The sequence below is a fragment of the Rhinolophus ferrumequinum genome, chromosome 23 (assembly GCF_004115265.2).
Source record: "Rhinolophus ferrumequinum isolate MPI-CBG mRhiFer1 chromosome 23, mRhiFer1_v1.p, whole genome shotgun sequence".
Taxonomy (NCBI): Eukaryota; Metazoa; Chordata; class Mammalia; order Chiroptera; family Rhinolophidae; genus Rhinolophus; species Rhinolophus ferrumequinum.
Window position 1 is genome coordinate 14904791 of NC_046306.1, and position 21889 is coordinate 14926679.

The following is a 21889-nucleotide window of genomic DNA, read 5'->3' on the forward strand; positions in this document are numbered from 1 at the left end:
TCAAAGGGACTTTGCAGATGGGATGAAGTTAAGGATCTTGAAATGTGAGATTGTCCTGGGTTCTCCAGGTGGACCCCGCATGAGGGTCCTTATAAGAGGAAAAGAGGAGGCTCAGCGTCAGGGGAAGGCCGTGTGACAACGGAAGCGAAAATGGGAGCATTCTCCAAACACCTTTGGTATTTCCCCTCTTCCCTCCACGGACCCACTATTTTGAAAGCTTTTATTTCCCAAAACGTATTGACCAAATTAATAATTAAGTTAGTTTTCTTGTATTGTTTCCATAAACGAAACTTCCCCAGGGAACTTCCGATCTGCAGGCCGTAGGCAGAGCTCATACATGAGCTGCTCTAATTCTAGCCCAAAGCCGGAGACGCCGCGTCCTCCACTCCAGGACAATAGCGTGATCCCCTTTGGGTTTTAGACTTTGGAGATAGTTCATTGGCCCGTCCTGCCAGCTGTGTCAACCCCACTTTGGACCCAGGTTCCCCTGGATTTGGAGGCCAGGAGGCTGAGGCCCAGGCCAGGGATGGATCTGTCCAAAGTCTCACAGCCCATCACTGACTCAGGCTGAGGGCCCCCTGCCAGGGATGGTGAAGACTTCTGCTGCCGTTTAAACAACAGGAATTCCAGGGTCCAGTGCCTGATAAGCACCGGCTTGCTGGTACCTGGGTATATGGAGCAGGAAGGACTGTCCCTTTCGTTTAAAAGCTGAGTCACCCAGTTCTGAGGCTCCCACCATGAAAACTGTGAGAGTTTAGGTGATGCAAAGCCGGGTAGAAAGGTGAGGGAGCATGGGACCAAGAAAGATGCATTCCCACGGAGCTTCTGGAAGTGAGAGAGGCAAGTTTGTCATCCTCCCAGGAGAAGAGGGGAGGTGATGTTTCAGAGATGTCTTTTCCTGTCATTGTGCCTGCAGGGTAAATAGCAAGCACTGATATCCCCATTTTTATCTCGGCTTGTGAAAACACCGCCTAACATGCTAGCAAAATATACAGTCTGCGTGTCTCTACAAGCCTCAGGTCTGACTTTGCAAGGGGCTGTGTTTCTGTCTCTTCCCTCCCTGGAACAGTGGAGGTAAGAATAGAATAAGAAGTCTGGGGTCGAGGGATCTGAGTTCAAGTTCTAGTCTTGCCGCATACTTTCTCTGTTGCCTTAAGCCAGTTTCTTGTCCACGTCTCAATGTTATCATCTGTTAAATTTGTGTAACCATGCTGCCAGCCAAGTTCACTCTATCTATGAAGATTTAAATAAAAATGGGCTCTGTTTCCTATGCTGCATCCTGTGGGAAAGTCCATTGTCCACCCCCAAGATTTCCAGGAATTCCAAGGGAGTCAGTCCTGTTTTCATTCCCCAGGTGCAGCTCAGGCTTCACTGGGGGCAACGTGGGTTTCGTACCCCAGAAATGCCTCTGACTGAAGAGTGAACATCACACATCCTTGTCCTTAAACCCCACCAAGCCTCCTCACCCCTGGAGGGCGGCAGCACAGCCACCCACCCTGTTGGCCAAACCACTTTTTTCCTCTCTCTACCTTTTCTCCCACTCCTCCCTTCTCACCTCTTTCACCCTCTCCCCCCAATTTTTCCTTTCCTAAGTTGCATAACTCAGCTGTCTCTTTAATACCTCTTTCTAAAACCTGCCCTGAGTCTTTGCCTTCCACCCACCCTACTTTCCTGCGTAGTCTCCCCTAAACTCCCACCCTCCCTTTCCGGAAACGAACTCTGATGCAGCTGCCATACGAGGTCGGACAATTAAGTTCAGAAACTCATCCTAGAAAAAGTGCCACATACCTCATTGCTGAATATCACTATGGTCACCTTCGAAGTGCTCCCCTTGGGAAGCTATGCACCGACGCCAGTGCCTAGTCCACCCTTCAAAGCAATGTTGGAACTTTTTTCCTGGAATGGCTATCAGAGCTGTCGTCATATTACCCTTGATGTCCTGAATGTCATCAAAATGTCTTCCTTTCAATATTTCCTTTATCTTCGGGTAAAGAAAGGAGTCATTGGGGGCCAGATCATGTGAGTAGGGAGGCTGTTCCAATACAGTTATTTGTTGACTGGCTAAAATCTCCCTCCCAGACAGTGCCCTGTGAGCTGGTGCATTGTCGTGATGCAAGAGCCATGAATTGGCGAAAAGTTCAGGTCGTCTAACTTTTTCACGCAGCCTTTTCAGCACTTCCAAATAGTAAACCTGGTTAACTGTTTGTCCAGTTGGTACAAATTCATAATGAATAGTCCCTCTGATATCAAAAAAAGGTTAGCAACATCGTTGCCACAAGTTCGCGAACTTAATTGTCACACCTTGTACATAAGTAAGTTTCTACCCACTCCATGGAGATTGCACTATTCACCTCACGTGGCTGCGGGGAGGCCGGATGGAGGAGGGGGACGGGAATGTGCTGTGATTACGGCCCGTGTGCCTTTCCGTCCCTGCCCCTCGCTTTGCCATCTTTGCTTCCCCACCATCTGTCTTCCTTCACTGCCCACAGTATCAAAGGCAATTATATGTTTTTGGCTCTTTATCGAATCTATGTAAAGGAATTTTATAATCACTGATCTGAATTTTAAAACTAATTCAAGTGACTCTTTTATATTTTTCTCTTAAAAATACTAATTCACTCCATCTTTGGGTTACCTGGGATGGTTCCCCGCCACCCCCAACCATGAATCACAGGGACCTTGATAAGTAGTAGCGTCCTGAATTTCTGAAGTTTTTCCATTTTATCAAAGCATTATTTAATTAACAAAAGGCATAACTAAGGTGCACTGAACTATGCTTTAGAATTGTTTATTCCCAAAATAGGCCATATGCTAGTTTTCTTTCAACTCATCAGAGCATGTTTATTCCAGCGACTAACAAGCTTTCCGATTCTGTCAGCAAAAAATGTTTAACGGAGGCGCTACCTTTGTGTTTGTTATATTCCACGTGTGAACTTGCACCCCCGAAGGACATCTTTTCATGGCCCAAACAGCAATGGAGATCACTTGGTAGAACAATGTATGGCAGCTGTTCCAGGGCTGGCCACACGGGCTTCACGCCTTTCCGTTGGTTTAACTCGTGCTGAAGTAACAAAAGCCGCTCAGCTTTTCTGGAAGAAACACGGCCATTTCTAAATCAGCAGCAGCAACTGGACTGGCTTCCCTCCCAGGAGTGGCCATGAGCACTGCCTGTGTGTGTCTGCAGTGCTGAAACCACTTTAGGCGGGCAACACCACCCCTCTCCAGACTGTCGGTTAAGTAGGGAGAGTCCTCGGGTATGAGGTGGGAAGAGGCTGTTGGTCCAGGTTCTAGGCGAAAGGATTTGAATCAATTCTTGGAGACAGCCATTACTTAAATGTTCCATCTAAGGAAGAAAATGCCCACGTTGCATTGAGTGAACGTGTGGCCCCAGGTCAGCTGGGTCCTCATAGTTTCAGAGAATCACATGGGCTTCCTTGAACCCCTCATTCCCAGCATCTTAAGAAACCGTCAGCCCCCACCTTCAAGATTTCTATAAACTGCTGATGCTTGCGTGTTAATGGTCTGGCCCCTCAGACCCCATTTGTGGTCTCTGGTCCATTTCTCAGTCACCCAGGGAGCAAAGCTCAGTTCCTTGCTGGTTTGCACAAGAAATCCATGCACCCTGAGCATTCTCTGTGGTAGTATAAATTTACTCACTATTTAGGAGGTTAGGAAGGGGGTTGCATGGCACATTGATTCACCTTTCACGGTTCCACCACACTCCCAACCTTCCTCTTTCATCCCCTGGGTCTCTCTCAAGAACACCCCACAGGTCTCTCTCCTTTGACTTTCGACGTGCAGAACAGTGTCTGACTATCCAGGATTCCACCCGCCCCCCCACTGCTCCCCCAAGCTGGCGGGTCGGGAATTTTCACAACGAGGGCCGTCCTTTGAGTACTATTCTAAGGAGAAAGTTTCATAAGAGCTACTGAGTGGAGAAAAACAACCACTTCACTTTATCCGTCCTGTTTGAGTGACCCTCCGCCCCACGTTGCGTAATAATCACAGCTCACATTGCCTGAGTACTCACTAGGCGTGCACATCCTGTGCTACACAGACCCATTATGAGTCTCAGCCACTCCTAACTGAACTCGGAGAAGCTAAAAGATTTGGGCAAGTCACTCAGCTAGAAAGTGACAGAGCTGGGATTTGAACCCAGGGCACTTCAGACAGAAGCCCCACGACCTGCAGCCAGAATGGCGGTGGCCATGGAGGCACAACCCCAGCGTCTGGACACCAGGACCACAGAGGACATTTGTTGTTAATGAGAATCACTTCTGAGCCCCAAAGGGTCACTGAGAACAGAACACTTGGTGTCTCCCCCTTCCTCCTCTTGTTCCCCATCGGTAGATTACGTGTGACGCCCCGGGCTATGGGGAGACCCTGACGATCCTTGGCAGCTCAAACACCATACGTGCCCACACATCACCCAGCTGAATGTCACTCACACCACTGCTGATGCAGTCTCACAAGTTAGGGAACATGAATGAAGGCATGGCTCCGATTCAGGTTTCTGTGGACCCTGCACACTTCCGCAGCCCTCTGGGCATTATGGGAGAGTGACCTGGAAAACCAGATGTGGAGAAGTGTCCCAAATACAGGAGTCCTGTTTGAGGCATAGTAGAACCTATCAGCTTGAGAAATGGGTCTGAAATCTTATTGAAAGAGACAAACCATTCCGCATTCTCTCCAGACTAGAAATATTGGGGGTAATAGACCTTCCCTGCTGCCTCGGACCCGTGCACCGCGTGTTAGGATCAAATTCAATGCAGGCAATAAAGGCGATTCTTGTGTTTTTTACTGGGCAGTTCTGATGAATTCTGATTTCTTGGGCCAGCCCCAGACTTAGCTGCACCAGTCCTTCATCACTGGAAAGGGTGCGAGGCAGAGGAGCCAATGGCAAAGAGACATGAAGTTTACACTGTGAGTTTGTCGTTACCGCACAGCTCAGTAGATGCTGTCCAGCCGCGGAGGCCCCTGTGACCAGCCGCAACCTGCCTCCCCGGCCCCATACACACACACCTTAATATGCTCAAGTAACCCCCAATGGAGATGCCAGGAAAGCAAGCACCATTGCATTATGAATCTTGACCTTGCACATCTTTGCTTTTTAAAACGGGTGGCAAGACGAATCCTTCAACTTCGTGCTGAGTATTATCGTTGTTATTGCTGCTGAGACTGATAGGTTCAATAATACTATGAACTGCTGGGAGTTAGTGGGTGCTCACTCCATGCCTGGCACTGTGCTAAGTGCTTTGTTCACATGCATTAGGTCCTTTATCCCGAGAACAAGCTGACGGGACAGGGCCGGGCACACGTTCTCTGCGAAGAACCAGGCAGGAAATAGTTTAGGTTTTGCAGACCACGTGGTCTCTGTCACAACTACTCAGCTCTGCAGTGTGTGTAGCTTGAAAGCAACCACAGACAATCTGTAAACGAGTACGTAGAGCGATATTTCAATAAAACTGTACTTACAAAATCAGGCGCCAGCCAGGTTTGGCCTGTGGGCAAACAGTGTGGGCAGTGTTATCCCTAGGCCGGAATTCAGGTTCCACAGGTGGGAGACGTGTGCTTTTCTCTCTCCTATGTCCTCCCTCCTCCTGGCTTTTCATTCTGGTTCTAGCTCTGGAGGAAAGATAGAATAAAAGACATTTAGGCATATAACTGCCCAGGGTGAGTTGGCTGTTCTCTTTCAACAAAATTGACGGCGATCATGTTCGTGAAAATCCTGCACCAGTGGCTCTGAGGAGGCCACCGGCCGGGTTTCCACGGGTCACCTCAGACAATCTAACTCCTTGTCTGCAAGCTCAGCATAGGCTCTGGCAGGCCCCACTGATGAGAGATTCGATCCCAAGCTGCTCTCAGAAGCCTCGGTGGGTCTTTGTGAATCTCAGCTCCATCCTCTGTGTAACCAACCCCCAGATTGGGGGTCTTTCTAATACATGGCCTCTTTGTCCATGCTGAGGTGGGCCCTGGTAAGCCTGAAGACCCAATCTTAGCACTCCTCTGTGCCCCAGCTCTGGGGCCTGTAACCTGGACGGCGTCCGTCTCCATGCCCCTTGGGAACCAGGAATTTGTCAAGGTTTGCTCTGCCCCTCTCTGAGCCACAGCGCCTGCCACCGACCTCAGTATTCTTTCTCCAACTCATCACTTAGTGGTCCAACAGTTACAAGGGGATAAAGTATCTGTCTCTCCTTCTTGGTGACACTAGAAACCTAAGGAACAGTTTGTGACCTTAAGCCAGGGTTTCCTAATCTCTGCATTATTGATATTTGGGGCCAGGTTACTCTTGAGATGGGGGTATACTTACCTTGGAGAATGTCTAGCAGCATCCTGGCCTCTACTCGCTAGATGCCCATAGCCACCCCCAGGTGTGGTGATCGAAAATGTCTCCAGACATAGCCAAATGTCCCCTGGGTGACAAAACAACCTCTGGCTAAGAACCATTGTGTTAGGGGCAACCACTGCCTCTGCTCTCAGCTGTAGGTTCTAATTCCCAATTCCAGAATACTAGGAAAGATCACGGACAAGATCTCAGAACACCGTGTTACATTACCTTTGGGTGCAGAGTAAGCATAATTGTCCCCATTGTACACATGAGAAAGCTGAGGCCTGGGTCACACAGCTAGTGAGCAGCAGAGCCTGGATTTCCACCCAAGCCTGTCTGATGCCAAAGCTTGTATGTAGTTTAAAACTGCTCATGATCTGATCATGAAATGAACATTGTGAAGGTTTTCCTGGAATGGGGAAGAGTTTGCCATGATTTGCATTAGTGAAAAGAAAACTAGAGATTGTACCTACCCTTCCCTCAGAGTGTTCTATCAAACCCTGACAGCAGCACTTCCAGGTAAATATTATTCTCCCCATTATATAGATGAGGAAACTGAGATCCAGCAAGTCTAACAAATGGTGTGAAATCAGCATAGCAAAGAATTCTAAGCCCCATGTTTCTGTGTTCACAGCTTTGGCTTTTCAACAACCAAAAAAAAAGGGGGGGAGGGGGGTGGCTGATCCCCAATGGGGAAGCTAAGTTTTAATTTCCTACACAATAGCCAGTGTGTTCTGCAGGCAGTAAGAAAGGCTCAGTGACAGATGAGACCAACGCCCCCCCATTCTTCCTGTGACTTCTGTCCTTGCCCCAGCTCTGTATGCAGTACTGGCCTGAGAAGACCTCCGGGTGCTATGGGCCCATCCAAGTGGAGTTCGTCTCTGCAGACATTGACGAGGACATCATTCACAGAATATTCCGCATCTGTAACATGGCTCGGGTAAGTGGACGGCCCCCACTGCTTCCCATGCCCCTCCTCCCCGCAAAACAGATGGAGGCTGCCGGGAGAGGAGGCTGCATGCCAGCCAAGAGTCTGTGCTCTGCTCTCCCGATAATCTCGTCCTTGGTGGGTGAGGCCTTTGCCGATTCCGGCTCCAGACCCAGCAATGGCTCCAAAACACAGAGCTGCACAAGGCAACATCCAGCCTGCCATCTGCCTGTTTCCTGACACACTTGCTGCCCTGTAGACCAAACTTCTTAGAAATTAGCGCTTTCCCACCATGTCACACTGTTTTGGTGTGAGTTGATGCAGCTTTTGATTGGATCCATTAAGCCTCAGGCTAGAGCCTGGGAACAACACCAAGATGAAAAACAATTAGTTGCTTCCATGAAATTCACTGGCTGAGTGGAGGAGAATTGGGTGGGAGGGAGCAGAATTGTTCACTAAAGTGACTGTGGTCTTTCCTGGGGGCCCAGGGTGAACACAACTCATTCCCTGCCCTCAGAGTTCGCTATCCACTGGGAAAATGAGATCCGTTCTGCCACGTAAACCTTGGGGAGAGAGATGTGGATTCTGCCTGGTAGTGTCAGGGAAGGCTTTTCCTGGAGAAAGGGATATTTGAGTTGGGTTTTGAAGACTGAGTAGGTGTTTTCCAGGTCAAGAGAAGGTTCAGGGCAGTCATGACAGGAGAATCAGCATGCACGGAAGTGCAGACATGAGTAAGAGTCTGTGACTCTCCCCATGGTGCCATGGCTTAGATCTCATTCAGTGTGTCTCCCACACAGCGCTGCGGCCCCCAGAGTGTCTGGAGGGCTTGCATCCCCAAGCACCCCCCCACTGCACAGCACTAACAGCCTCTCTGTTCTCAGCCCCAGGATGGGTACCGTATAGTCCAGCACCTCCAGTACATTGGCTGGCCGGCCTACCGGGACACGCCCCCCTCCAAGCGCTCTCTGCTCAAAGTGGTCCGCCGGCTGGAGAAGTGGCAGGAGCAGTACGACGGGAGGGAGGGACGCACAGTGGTCCACTGCCTGTGAGTACCACGGCGGGGTCTCCAGGGCCACAGGGTGGTGGGTGGACGGACACTCCCGAGGATGCTGCCAGCCACAAACACCAGTCCCAGGCATGCCTGGTCACACCGCACCTCCACATCCGTGCAAGGCAAAATGGAGTGGATTCAAGGAATTACAATCCTTTCATGGACTGGGGTTGCCAGTGTGTTGCCCTGAACTAACGTCATAGGACATAGTGACTGACGCAAAACCAGGTGGCCTTTCCACAAATATGGGGCAGGGCAGAATGCTCCCCAGTGATCCCTAGAGAGAGATAAGCCCCAGCCTCTAACAGGAGGTGTGATGTGTCCTGCCAGTCACAAGGAAGTTCAGCATGAAGTGGATTCCACTGACAAGATCCTTCTGCAATATTTCCTGAAGAAGAAAAAGAAGAAAGGGGAATGCATAGATTAAGGTAGCTCAATGCCAGACAATTTAAATGAACCGCCTCATTCCCTCTGTGAGGTCGGCATTGTCATGTTGTAGTGGAAAAACGAAGCCCCGGACAGGGTAAGGGATCAGGCCGTGAAGAGAGCAGCTTTGATTTGAATCCACTGGCCTCCAGGCTAATGTGCTGTCCACTAACCCACACTGCCTCTGAGCAAACCCAAGGGCTCCTCTGCCATGTCTGCCTGCGGGGGCATCTCTTACTATGGGCGTAGTGGGAACTCAGGGACATGGAGAGCCTGGGGGAAGGCACTGCCCTGAGGGGCTGCTCAATGGACGTGAAGGGCCCTGGGAACCCTTTTTCCCAGTGCACAGGGCGCGCAGACTGGCTGTGTTTATACTTCCATTTCTGGGTGAAGTGGAACCTTCACCTCCCGTCTTACAACAGGCATAGCTGGGGCACAGAGATCAGCAGTCAAAATGACCCTGATGTCATCCTGCAGGGTGGAGGTCAGGACCCTTTCAGGACTGTGGCTGACAAACTGTTATCAAGGAAATCGCTTACTTTTGTGAGCCTCAGTTTCCTCATCTGTCCAATGGGTGTGTTGAATTAGGTCATCTTAAGACCCTCTGGTGCTTTGAAATATTTAGAAAATAAACACCATTTATCTACCAACATATAGACCCACAATATCATGGTAGCAAATATGCAAATGTTCTAGATGTCATTACTTCAAAGAGTACGCGTCAGAGTCGGCCACAGGGATATAAAGGGGCCACAGAGGAGGAGTCTACAGAGACCTCGGGCCCAAAACAAACCAGTAGCATAAAAACCAGTGTGGGACATTTGATTCAGAATCATTCGCTTTGCTTCTGAGAGTGTTAAAATGATTTGGGGAGACATGATTGAGAGGGCCTCCCTCTTTTAAAATGTTATGTTAAAGGAACATTGAACCATGGCCTTCCTTCCTTCCGAATAAATATCTGTGGAGCCAGTGGAGACATTGCTAACACCTTACTGAACTCAGAATTAAGCCTGTTCAAAACTAGTTTATTGTTCCCCCTCTTTCAAATTGGTGGTGCACGCACATATCCGAAAAATCGGAGAGCTTAAAGAGAGGTGAGAGAGAGACAGAGAGAGAGAGAGAGAGAGAAAGAGCTACCTTAAGGGCCACCACCTGTAGCAATCCTCCCTTCCCAAAGGACACAAAGTGCAGACTGGAGTCCAGGGGGATGTTATGAGGTGTTCTGATCACATTGACAGGTGACATCAGCCACGTCGAACTGGCTCAGTCCACATCCCAGAAACTGGCACCTGGCTCCCTGCTAGCTAACCCCTGCTTTCTCCAGTTCCCTCCCACATACTCAGGTGGCCCCACCGTTGGCACAGAACCACACCTATCCTTTCAAGGTCTCACTGTGTCCACCCACCTCTTCCTCTTGCACTCTGCTGTTCTTATTCCAGAAAAAAAGACAAAAACAGAACACTCTTTCCTGGGGGTCCCTTCCTACTCTTTCCCAGGTGGTTGGATTTTAGCCTGCTCTTTTGCAGGCGTACCTTTTTATCCGTTCTCCCCCAGCCAAGGTGACCAGCAGTCTGAACCAAAGGAAAGCATAGGGACTTTGGCATCCTTGGGAACCAGAGACACCAAAAAAATGACACTGAAAGGCAGGCAATGGCTAGTGAGTGGAAAGCAACTGTCTGTACTTGAAACATCTGGTCACTGGATGTCCTGTAGATAAAACATCTGGCAGACTCCGTGAGTGCCTTCGTTTCCGTCCAGATGTTCTTTAGACACAGACCATTACGTGAAATCATTAGTTGCTCTTGGCAACATGCCCGGGAGTTCTGAATCAGGCAGGTTCCTACAGGGACTTTCTATAAAGAGTTGGAGGGTGTTTCCATGAAGATGACTTATGGGGCATCAGAAAGAAGCAGTGACAGAGAGCTGACCCTGCCAAGAGCCCTCTATCCCTACTCTCCTGATCTGTAGGGTCTTGCTTCAACCAGGGGGTACAAAGAGAGACCTTGTCACTTCAGATACAGCATCTCTGACCCACTCCCGCCTCTGCCCACGAACCCTAGGCTAGCAGCGATGACTCTGGTACGGCTATCCTTCGTGGGTAGGAAGAATTGGGAGGGAAATCACACACAACCGTCCACCGTCTTCATTGGATGTGTAGGGGGCCCCAGAGCATCCTTTGGGACAAGGATGCAGGCACCCCATGAACACAGACACACTGTCTGTCTGGCCTGAAGGTTTGGGTCAGTGCTGCACGGGTGACTACAACAAGCTCATAGAACCAAGGAAGCATCAAGCTAACTGAACTCTCAAAGCTCATCTAGTCCAACGCCTCCGTTATATGAATGGGAAGCTTACGGCTCAGACACAGAAAGTGACTCACCCAAGGTTAAAGCCGCTTCATGGCACAGATGGGCCTCCAACAGTCATGGCTCAGGCGAAGGCTTTCGCCGTTGCCTTACCTTGTATTTGCCACTCCCCACCACTGCTGCTGTGGCTTTAGGATCAGCAGGTGCCCGGGGCGGGGGTGAGGTGGTCCCCAGGAATCTGACTCACCTCTTTACTCTGTGTTTAGAAATGGGGGAGGCCGCAGCGGAACCTTCTGCGCCATCTGCAGTGTGTGCGAGATGATCCAGCAGCAAAACATCATCGATGTATTCCACATCGTGAAAACGCTGCGGAACAACAAGTCCAACATGGTGGAGACCCTGGTGAGTGTCCCAAGAACTCTTCTCCGTCAGCCAGGGGATGACCCTACTCCCTGGGCCTGAAGAAAACAGCCCCTGATCGTAAACACACTCAACGGCTGGGTGCTTACTGAGTACCTACAGGCTACACCTTCTGCACCCACTGCTCTCTGCTCTGCTTCCCTCCCTCCCAACCTCACCCACTTCTCTTTCCTGCAGGCCAGTCCAGCTATTAATCCGGGTAGTTGTCGTAACCCCACTTCGTTTTACTTTCTGCCCATTCTTTAGGAAAGATCACTCATTCAGGCTTAGGGGAAAGGATTCCGGATTAGTAGCGTGTGGACTATGTTTTCAATGTAGTCCAGCCTTAATATAATTTATGTTTACAGTATGAAGTGTTGGTCTAGGATACTGTGGAGAAAAGGATGGAAAGAGACCGGGCAGGCAGAGCCCCAGAGGATAGGATAAGACCCACTGCAGTGATGGAGACAGACCACGCACGAGGAATTTTAACATCAGTCCCTCAAGCTACTCTAAGCGTGGTCCTACCCAAAGTCCGGTCCATGGACCAGCAGCCTCAGCGTCATGTGGGAGCTGTGGTACAAATGCCGAGTCTTGAGCCCCACCCCAGACCTCCCGAGCTGGCATCTGCGTGGATCATTCTGAGTTGACTGTTAGCACAGATGTAGATAAAGTGTTCTCCAAAATCTCTGTCTCTAAACGAAACGCATTTTCCCTCTCCTTTTGATTTCTCTCTGGTCCCCCCTTCTCCCTCCCTGCCTCTCCTCCTCGCAGGAACAGTATAAATTCGTATACGAGGTGGCACTGGAATATCTAAGCTCCTTTTAGCCTGATGGGCTGGGGAACCTGCCAGAGTCCCGAGGCTGTGCAGCCAAGCCCCCTTTTCTGTGGATGGCAGTCACTGGGCTCAGAAGCTAAGACGCGGCACCCTGCCCACCTCCAAGGAGAAGACTGGTGGTCCCACATTCCGCGGTGGGCTCTGCACCTTCTGAGGGGTCCCCTGGAGCTGTGGGAGCTGCGGCTCTGAAAGACCCAGGCTTCCCTTCCATACCCAAGCAGCTGCAGCCACGCGCCCACGCAGACGTGCACCCATAACAAGGTGCCGGATTTCTTGGTTCCCCAACCTCTTGCTTTTGCTCTTTTCAAGTGTGTGAACCTCACGGCCAGCTGACTGCAGGTGCTGGGAGTGGCCAGCTCGGCAGCACCTCCCCTACTGCTCCTTGGAAGTGGGGGTGTATATCTTCTCCTCCACGCTGTTGTGGAAATCATTGGGTCCTGGGGGTCCCTGCTCTGCTGCCCCCTGCAGTGACTTCTAGCACCAGACACCTGGATCATGTGACCTGAGGATGCTCCCAGACCACCGTGGTGGCCCCATCCTGCCACCCAGCCTGCATGGGGCGTGGCCCGTAACCATCTGCACCCCTCCCCCAGCCTGGCCAGCCTGCTGTGTCTACAGCACTCTTGGATAAAGGTTGTCTATGCTTTTCTGTGGTCAGCGGGGTGGGGTGGAACTGTAGGGAACTGGCTGTTCTTCCTTGTCTTTGTGAAAAGGGACCACTGCCCTGAGGCAGAGCTCTCTCTGATTCTGTGTCCCTTGGCTGGCGTTTCCTTTGGGAGGCATGAACAGGGTAAGATTTAATTATTTTCCCAAATATATATTAAAAGAAACTTTCTTTCTGGGGGAGGGGGCAGGGACAGTGTAAAATCTTAGTCTCTTATGTCAAGGGAAAAAAAAACAAAACGCGGGGAAGGAAGTTTGGATGTAGCTATAAGACAAATCTCTGGGGCCTGTAATCTTCCCTGACAAAGTCCTTAAAAGGTCCCACCCTAACATAGCACATCCACTGAGCAAGGGAGACGGGCTAGTCTGCAGATGGTCCCTTTGGTTTCTGGGGAAACAGCACTGAGCATAATCTTGAAGCTCCACATGGAAACTCCTAGAGAAACCCAGCTGCCATCTTGAAAAAGGCCACTTGTGCTTTGGCTTAAAATAGGCCGTGAGTATCACACCTGAGAGACTAGGGTCTTGCCCAAAGTGTGGGTGAGTCAGTGACAGGAAAACATTTGTTGAGCTTCCCCTTTGTACTAGGTGTGGCACATTCCCTGTGACGCTCACAGGGTCTGACAGCCCCCCAGGGAGAGCTGTTAACCTTGCATCACCTCTGTGTGACAACTGAGGAAACTGGGGCATCCTCCTGAGTGGTGAAATTGTGGGTCCCCAAAATGGCGGATAATGGTGATGAGACTTATTTTCCTTTATCCTTTTCCCGCCAAGCCATTATTTTATGGAGGGAAAAATAAGGCCAGAGACTTCTGAGCAGAGAACGTCACAAATGGAAATTTAATTCTTTCTTTCTGATGCCAGTTCTTCTGGGAAGCCCAGAATTGCGGATATATTTTAGTACCTCATGCCCAGCTGCCCAGGAAAGCTAGTCTCATCTAATCTCTTAGTCAGTGAAAACAATTCCCTGTTCCCTCAGGCTCAGAGGTCTGCCAGCCAGGGCCACTCTCTCTTCCTTGGTCTCTAGTAGGTGCTTGGGCATACTATGTGACAGCCTTGGGGTAGCCTGGGATAGGCAGCTCCGTCTTGGGCTAGCCCTAGACAGGGCATGAAGAGCACAGAATCCAATACGGCACCATGTTCTCCCACCAGAACTCACTGTGTGTTGGGTGGGGACTGAACCCCGTACAGCACACGAGTGTTCTAGGAGCCTAAGAGCAAGAGAGACTGCCTAGGGCGTCCTGGAGGAGGCGACATACATCCCAGCTGGCTGTCAACAGGCAGAAAAAGGAAGAAAGGAAATTCAGGTCAAGGAATCAGCATGTGCAGAGGCCAAGGAGTGAAAAATCCTTGGAGTGGGGGCGCAGTATGGTGGGAGATCAGCCCACTTAGAGCATAGCATGGCGGGAGGAGGGTAGGAGATGAGCCAGGGTGAGGGAGATGAGTACCAGCCATGAACACAGACTCGGCCCCGGGCCACAAGGAACTTTTGAATGTTGTGCTCAGCTCAGTGTCGGAGACGGCTGGCTCCCTCTCGGGCCAGGGGGCTGCCTCTTTTCCTTCATCACACACTGTGAAAACATTCCCTTAAGCGTGTACTCTTTAATATCACATCTATTTGTCTGTCTGCTCATTATTTTGTTGCTGGAACAAAATATGCAGTGGATGCTGAGATTCTACTTTTGTGAGAAACGGGGTTCTCTGCTGTACCACAGAGCAGGCTGACCAACCCGGAGCCCACGAGGGGACATGAAAGGAGCCCACAGGAGCTGCTCCCATTGCATGGGCTCTGGAGCTGTCTGCAGGTCCAGGGACACCAGACTCGATCAAGGAAGGACTGTCATTTTGGAGGTTCAAAAGGAAGCATCTCAAACCAAAGGAAGGCAAAGGAGCCCCACAGACCCCCTCTTCTCCTTCCACAGGCCCCTCCCCGGGTGTGCGCGGGTCCCCAGGCTCCAGCCTGCTGCTCCAGCCGGCCTCTCCCCCAGCCTTCAAAGAGCCTACAGCATAGCAAGTCACCCTGTTAGACGCTCTTTTCTCAGCTCTTGGTTCATCCATACAGCATGGAAGGGGGCAGGGGCGGGGCTACATAACACAAATCCTAGGATCTGTTCTGCTCCGGAACGGGGAAATTGGCTGGCAGATAAAAAACGGCAGTGGTGTCTATCAGTTCAAATGGTAGGAACTGAACATGTGACTTCAGGGAGAAGGAAAATTATCAAAACTCGGGCTATGGTAACCCAGGGACCGGTGATGGTCCCCCCAGCTCGTCCCCTCATTTCCTCACAACCACATTTCCAGAAGGCAGAGCAGCGAACAGGTCTCAGGCCAGCGTACACAGGAAGAAACTGAGGTTTATGGACGGGGATGCCTTCCCCAAGCTCCCACGGGGCAAGGGTGTGGCAGGAGTTGGATGAGACGGAGCACAGGGGCCCAAGAATTTGGACTTGATCCCTTCCCTTGGAAATCCCCTGAGCAAATGCCACCTCCCCCAAGGGATCGTCCCAGCTTACAGGTGGGCTCACCTTTCACTGTACGGAGGAGAACAGTGTTACTGCTCTCTGAGTCTCCATCCGGGGGCCAGCCTCTCGTCTCTGGGGTGCCAACGAGGGCGCCCTCACTTAGTCCAGGTCCTCACGGTTCTCACCTCCTAGTTAGAGACCCCGTTTGGAGAAAACGTAAGATAGCAGCCGTCCCCACCTGTATGTTTAAGGCCTAGATAGCTTTAGGATACATCTCAGATGTACCCCAACGTTGGGTCCTCTCACTCTTTCTGGTGTGAAGATTTTGGTTCCCCCAGGGGCCTCTGACTCTCTAGATGGTGAGCACAAGCCTCCCTCTGTGGGGACGGAAGGGACCAGCTTGTTCTTAGGCTGGCCCTCTCTCTGGGTGTGGCCTGAGCAACGGGCTGTCAGATCTGAGCTGTCACATGGGACTAGCAGACCCTGTGCTGGGGACTCTAACATGTGAGCTCGCTGAGTTCTTTCAATATTCCTAAGAAGTGTTTGTGATTTGTCACCATTTTACAGATGAGGAAACTGAGGTTCAGGGGAGGTAAATCATTTATTCGTCCACAGTTCCACAGCTAGTGAAGGGGGAAACAGGATTTAAACTGGTTCTTTTGACTTCAAAGACAATGGTTTTCTACCACTGTGTCTCAGATTTTCCCCTGGGACTACCCGTAACAGCAAAAACTAGGGTAAAACAGAGGCTCTTGTAAAGCCCAAAGCAGACCACCGTAAGCTTAAAATTCCTTCACAGTTTCATGTGTTACTTGAACAATTCATGCAATATTTTCATGCCACTCTAATTTAGCCTGATTTGTTTTCATATGACTGTACAAATATTTTTAACCACATGTACCCCATCCCTCATGTGGCTTTGGTCCCCTCAACTCATGATGATGGACCCCAGGGAATGATGAGTCTGAGAGGTACGGTGCCTGGCCCACCTGCTTCCTCCTGAGGCCAATTCCAGGCTCAGGCTCAAGTCCAGCTCACCTTCCCCGAGGCAGCTCCTTTGTTGGGGATACCCTGACCTCACTGTTCATGGGTTAATCTCAACTCAAGGCTCCTCCAGATGGATGCTGGAAGGAAACCGCTGCCATATACAAGAATGGTGAGCACAGGCCCATCGGGCGTGGCAAAGGCTAAGCCCATAAAACCCAAAAGGGAAAGGAGAAGATGGACATGGCCCTACTCTGCAGATTCCTAAATGCTGGGCCTATTAGAAGCTAGTGCCCTTTGTCCGGGGGGAGTCACATGGTTGCTAACGTGGGCACATCTGTGGACACGCTTCCTACGAGGGGCTGTGGTCTGGAAGGCTCCTCACTTCAACTACACATACTTACTGGGTTCCTACAACCTGCCGGGCCCTGGACGGGGAGCTTCCAGGAAGCACAGGTTACTACGGTCCAGCTCAGCCATTGGTGGGCATGGGGTTGTAATGGAAAGAGCTCAGTCTTCAGTTCTAATCCCAGCCCCACCATTGCTTGGCTATAGACTGTTGGGCCAACCAGTTAATGGGACAAGATGTGAAAAGAGGCCAAGTGGAAGAGGATGAGTTGGAAAGCTTCAGGCAGGAAAACAGGAAGGCCAAAAAGCTGGGACCCAAAAGGAATTCTCAGAACCAAGGATGCATATGAATGACGGGGCAAAGTGGTCACTTCTATGACACAGCAGGACAGGGGATGGAGAGGGCCCGGCCAGAACCCCTTGGAGCAAGGATGTGGCTTTACAATAAGTGTCAGCGTCTTAGAGCAAAGATGACCATTTTCCCTCTGACCCATCATGTTCAGTCTTCGTCTGTTCCCTTTGCGAAGCTAGCTCCGGCTGTGTGTCCTCACCAGGACCCACATTTCCTCAGCTCTGGGGTGAATCCCTGTTGTGTGCATTGAGGGGTCAGCCTAGCAAGGCGGCTGCAGACAGCAGAAGTGAGTCCCAGGGAGGCACCCAGCACTTATGTTGCCTCTGCAGGAGTAACTGCCCAACCCAGATCCAGGGACACTGAAGGAGACGGATAGTTCTCCTGTACCTCACAGCCTTAGAACAGAATGAAGAAAGCCACCCTCCCTTAGCCTGCATCGGGTCACTTCTGGGCTGGACAGACAAGCCATCAGCACCAAGCGGAGTCAGGAGAAATGCCATGGAAAACGTGGGTGAACCCAAGGGTAAGATGAGCAGGAGGCTAATCCGAAACCATAAGGATAACAGACAGTGTTGGCCAAGTTCCCTGGGAACAAATGGTCAGCCCATGCTGCGGGGCGGGTCAGGAGATGGGACACGCGTCACCTAGATGGCGATTACATCTCAAAGCCCTGACTGGCCTTCCCCCATCATCCAACTCGTCTGAGCTCCTTCTCAGCCAATGATGCCAGCTCCAAATCACAGCCAAATCAAACAGGGAGACAGGCAAAGTGAATCCAGCTAGAGGGGACCCGCTGAGACGCAGTCGTTCTCCCAGTTCCCATGCAATGGTTCCAGGTTAGAGGTTTTCCATGTTTACATAACTGGAAGTGATAAAACGCAGGCCCTGGGCTTCCCCCACCAGAGATCTGCCTTTGAGGTCATATACTGTCTGAACAGCAGGGAGAGAAGTTGGTGGCAGAGGATGGAAGGGGCTCCAGTGTCCTCTGACACATTTCAGGGTCACGGACATGATCCTCAGAAGCACAGCAGAGAGGTCTAAGCCATATCTGAGCTCATGAGCAAACTCGCCTAGTTTATTGGTAACGAGAGATAGGCTTTTGCATGGCACTGGCTGTACAACTGTCTCGTAGAGACCAAGACCATCTCTTGGATGCCTCCTGCCTACTTCCAGAAGAGGCAGCAGAAGCTCATCAAAGGGGCCACATTCACCCCCTGAAATCCCCCCACAAGTGTTACGGCCCCAAGAGGAGGCGTCAGCACCCATAGCAGTAGACCCCAGGCCTTGCATCCTAGTTATCTAAGAGGTTGGCAGATACAGCCCCATTGGGGCTGATACAGGGATGTGGGAAGATTCAGGATGGCAGAGGGTCCACAGGAAGCGCTGTTGGGGCTGGGTTACCATGGAACGTCCTTTTGGATCTGAGAGCTGCTCCACGTGGTGGGATTTGAACCCTTGGCTGGGATGTTCAAAGAATGAGAGTCTGGGGGCCTTAGGGTGTTGGAGAGAAAGGCATTTGTATGACAGCCTGGAGCTCAGCGTAATCAGTGGAACTCATGGCTTCTTGGTGAGTGGGTCTTATATTTGGGGGAGGAAGGGGAATGTGAAGTAACCTGTCAAAATTGCAAAACTGAGTCCCTGTATCCATACTTCAGTGCCTTTGGGCTTGTGAGTACAAATCAGTGGGCCTCCTATGTGACGGGCCAACAGACAGTGCCGCCATGCCCCTATTTCTCCCACGGAAGACTAATGATACAAGGTATTCCTTGGGCCAAAGCCCCAGAGGGCAAAGTGGTGTCATCCCAGCTCCAACCGGTCTTCTGAAGGGTCGGACACAACACTAGTGCCCATATCCTCCACGGGTCTGCAGGTTGTTAGACAAATTCAAGCACAGTTTTCCGGTCCCAGGTCTCTCCTATGAGTGGAACTAGGACCAATGGGTGCAACTTAATAGCTTAATTAAGGAAGAGGAACTTGCTGCCCATCTCAGCAGCGGTCCAGCAGAAGCCAGACATCTCTCTAAATGGAAACAGAAGCGTTGCTGAGATGGCCTTCAGGTTTCTTCCACCCTAGGTGGGAGAGAGCTTGTGGAGTTGGGATCACGTTCGAACTCCCTCGCTCCCGCAGAGCAGAGCCAAGCAGGTTGTACTCGGAACAGTCCCCTGTTCCCCTGCCCAGTCTCCCCACCACGCAGGCCATGCTGCTCTGGCTACGTCGGGGGCTCATCCAGGCTGGTTATCACCAAACAGCCCGGAGAGAACAGCTGCTTTTCCATAAAGCCAATGTCCACCAACAGCTCTCATTAGACCAGGCATAATTCGCACCCACTGGCCCACCGGGCTGTCAGTGACAGCCAGGACCAGTTAAGGTCCAAGCAGAACCAGAGCAGGGCTCTGCTTGCCGTCAACAGTATCTCCAGAGGTTAATTCCACCCCCAGTCCCCGTTCGAGGCCTGTTGGAGCAGATTGCACAGCAAAAGCACAGTGACAGTTGGCACAGGATTATCACGTTCCCACTATTATCCATTTCATTGCCAGGTGGATCCTGGGCTAGCCCAGGTTAATCCAGGCGAACCCGTATTAACGATCAGACTCAAAAGCACTTTTCTACCTTCTCTTTTCACCCTACATCCTGTTACCCAATGAAAAGCAAAGGCTCGGGGCTTCTACCATTGCCTTGATTACAGGACACCATCCAAGCCCTCTAGGGGTTCCCGCTCAACTCCACGGAGACTGATATTGTCACACCCACTGGGCACATGACATTGCATGAGACCAAAGTCTCCACACTGTTTGCAGCTTCCTTGTGAACCCCAATGGCCTGCACTTGTACAGTTTGGGTGTTTGATAGATAAAGCACGTATGAGAAGAGAAAACAAAATAAATCAACTTTTTGAAAAAAGCCAGCACTGTGCTGTCAATGTTCTCTCTCTTTTTTTTTTTTTTCCTTCTCCTTTCCAATTCTAGCTTAAGAAAGCAGAAGGTAAATAATGTCAGGTCAATGAATATCAGATATATTTTTTGACTGTACATTACAGTGAAGTGTAATCTTTTTACACCTGCAAGTCCATCTTATTTATTCTTGTAAATGTTCACTGACAATGTTTGTAATATGGCTGTGTTGAAAATCTATACAATAAAGCTGTGACCCTGAGATTCATGTTTTCCTAAGATATTCGCACTGGTGTCTTTCTGAGGTTGGCGGGGGTGGTGAGGTGACTACAAGTGAGAGAAGGGGGAGGAGAAAAACCTATTATTGACTAGATCTCTTTATGTTCATTTAATCCTCACATCGGCGACACAGGGAATGTGTATTATGCCCCCTTGGCAGATGAGAAAGTTGAGGTCCATAAACATGAAGGGATTTTCCATGATTGCACATTGCACTCGTAAAAGGGTGGAGTCTAAAACAGTTCTCCTCCAGTGTGGTCCACAGAGCACTGCCATCCGAATCACTTGGGAAGTCCGCCAAACACACATATTTGTAAGCCCCTGCAGAATCACAATTTCAGGATCTGCATAGTAACAAGGTGCCTGGACATGTCAGTTAGCTATTGCTGCGTAATATGCCATCGGAACACTCAGTGACTTGAAACAACAGTCCCTCATGGAGGTCAGCTGGGGCTTGACCGATCCAGGCTGAGCTTGGCACCTCTCAGGTGGCCCACTTGTGTGGTGGCTACAGGCTGTACTCTGGGCCAGGCTGGCCTGGGACACCTGGACTGGTGCAGCTCTGCTCCACGTGTCTCTCAGTCTCGTCCTGGGCCAGGAAGCTAGCCTAGCTACACGCTTCTCACGGTGATGGCAGGAGCAGGAGAGAGAAAGTCCCATCCTGAAAGTCATTGCGAGTCATGTCTGCGACATCCCATTGGATAAAGCTTGTTGCACGACACACTTAGAATCAAGGGGCAGGAAGATATATTCCACCTGTTGACACAGACCCTGCTTCTCAATGTCCCAGTAAATGCTGAGGTTAGGTACCGAACCAGTGGTGCCAGAGGCAGCCTTTAACCCTCTCATCTCAGAATGTGGTCCACAGATCAACTACATCAGTTCCCCTGAGAAACTTGTAAATATGTGGAATCTGATTCTGTAGCTCGAGGATGGGTCCCGGGAATCTGCATGCTTACCTAGTGCCCCAGGTGATGGTAATACATGCTGCTATCCATCACGATAATACATTCAGGTGCCCTCACAGTGAGGGACACCAACCCCTGTGTGCCCCAACCCTGGAGACTGACCAGCGTGGCACAACTCTCTTTCCATGTCAGACCTGAGCCAGGCGTAGGTTTGCAGAATCCGGGGTGTTATGCAGCCTGACCATCGCACAGCTCTCCTCTCTGAGTGCCTCTGAGGTAGAGGCTTTTACCCCTGACAATTACCAGATATCTGAGTTGTTGGTTGAACTCGGAGCCTGGCTTTGAGAGTCATCCGAGCCAGTAAGAAGATTAAAATCTCCTCCTGAATAATGAGGATCCCTCTACATGCCTAGATAGAAGGTGAAGTCATCCCTCGATGGGGTGAGTGAGGCAGGACCAAGAAGTCACCCCCATGACCGTGACTGATTCCATCTCATCCTACTTCCCTCTACGACACGTACAAATAACACAGTAAAAGCTGGAAACTTGGCCACCACGCCATTGAGTGAATCTGGGAGGAGTTTCCTCTGATTATGAGCCACAAGGAGCTACAATGAGAATCATGATCCGTGGTTCATGCTGAATCATGCTTTGCCACCTAGAAGATGTAAAGAAAATCAAGTGTTCCCGGCTTCCATCCAGATGGTCTGCACTCACTCAGAAAAT

The 21889-nt window shown here is 50.6% G+C and overlaps 1 protein-coding gene across 10 annotated transcripts in view; it reads left to right on the plus strand.

Moving 5' to 3' along the window:
* The window catches only part of PTPRT (protein tyrosine phosphatase receptor type T), a 945146-nt gene extending 931802 nt beyond the window's left edge, over nucleotides 1-13344 (plus strand). For 6 of the 10 annotated variants that reach the window (XM_033094902.1, XM_033094905.1, XM_033094904.1 and 3 more), the window contains 4 exons: nucleotides 7143-7268; nucleotides 8138-8301; nucleotides 11306-11441; nucleotides 12213-12266. In XM_033094902.1, coding sequence (XP_032950793.1) covers nucleotides 7143-7268; nucleotides 8138-8301; nucleotides 11306-11441; nucleotides 12213-12266 — 480 coding nt within the window. Of the gene's footprint in view, nucleotides 1-7142; nucleotides 7269-8137; nucleotides 8302-11305; nucleotides 11442-12212 lie in introns of all 10 variants that reach the window. The other 4 variants (XM_033094898.1, XM_033094899.1, XM_033094900.1 and 1 more) reach the window with 1 other exon arrangement.
* The last annotated feature ends 8545 nt before the right edge of the window (nucleotides 13345-21889 follow it).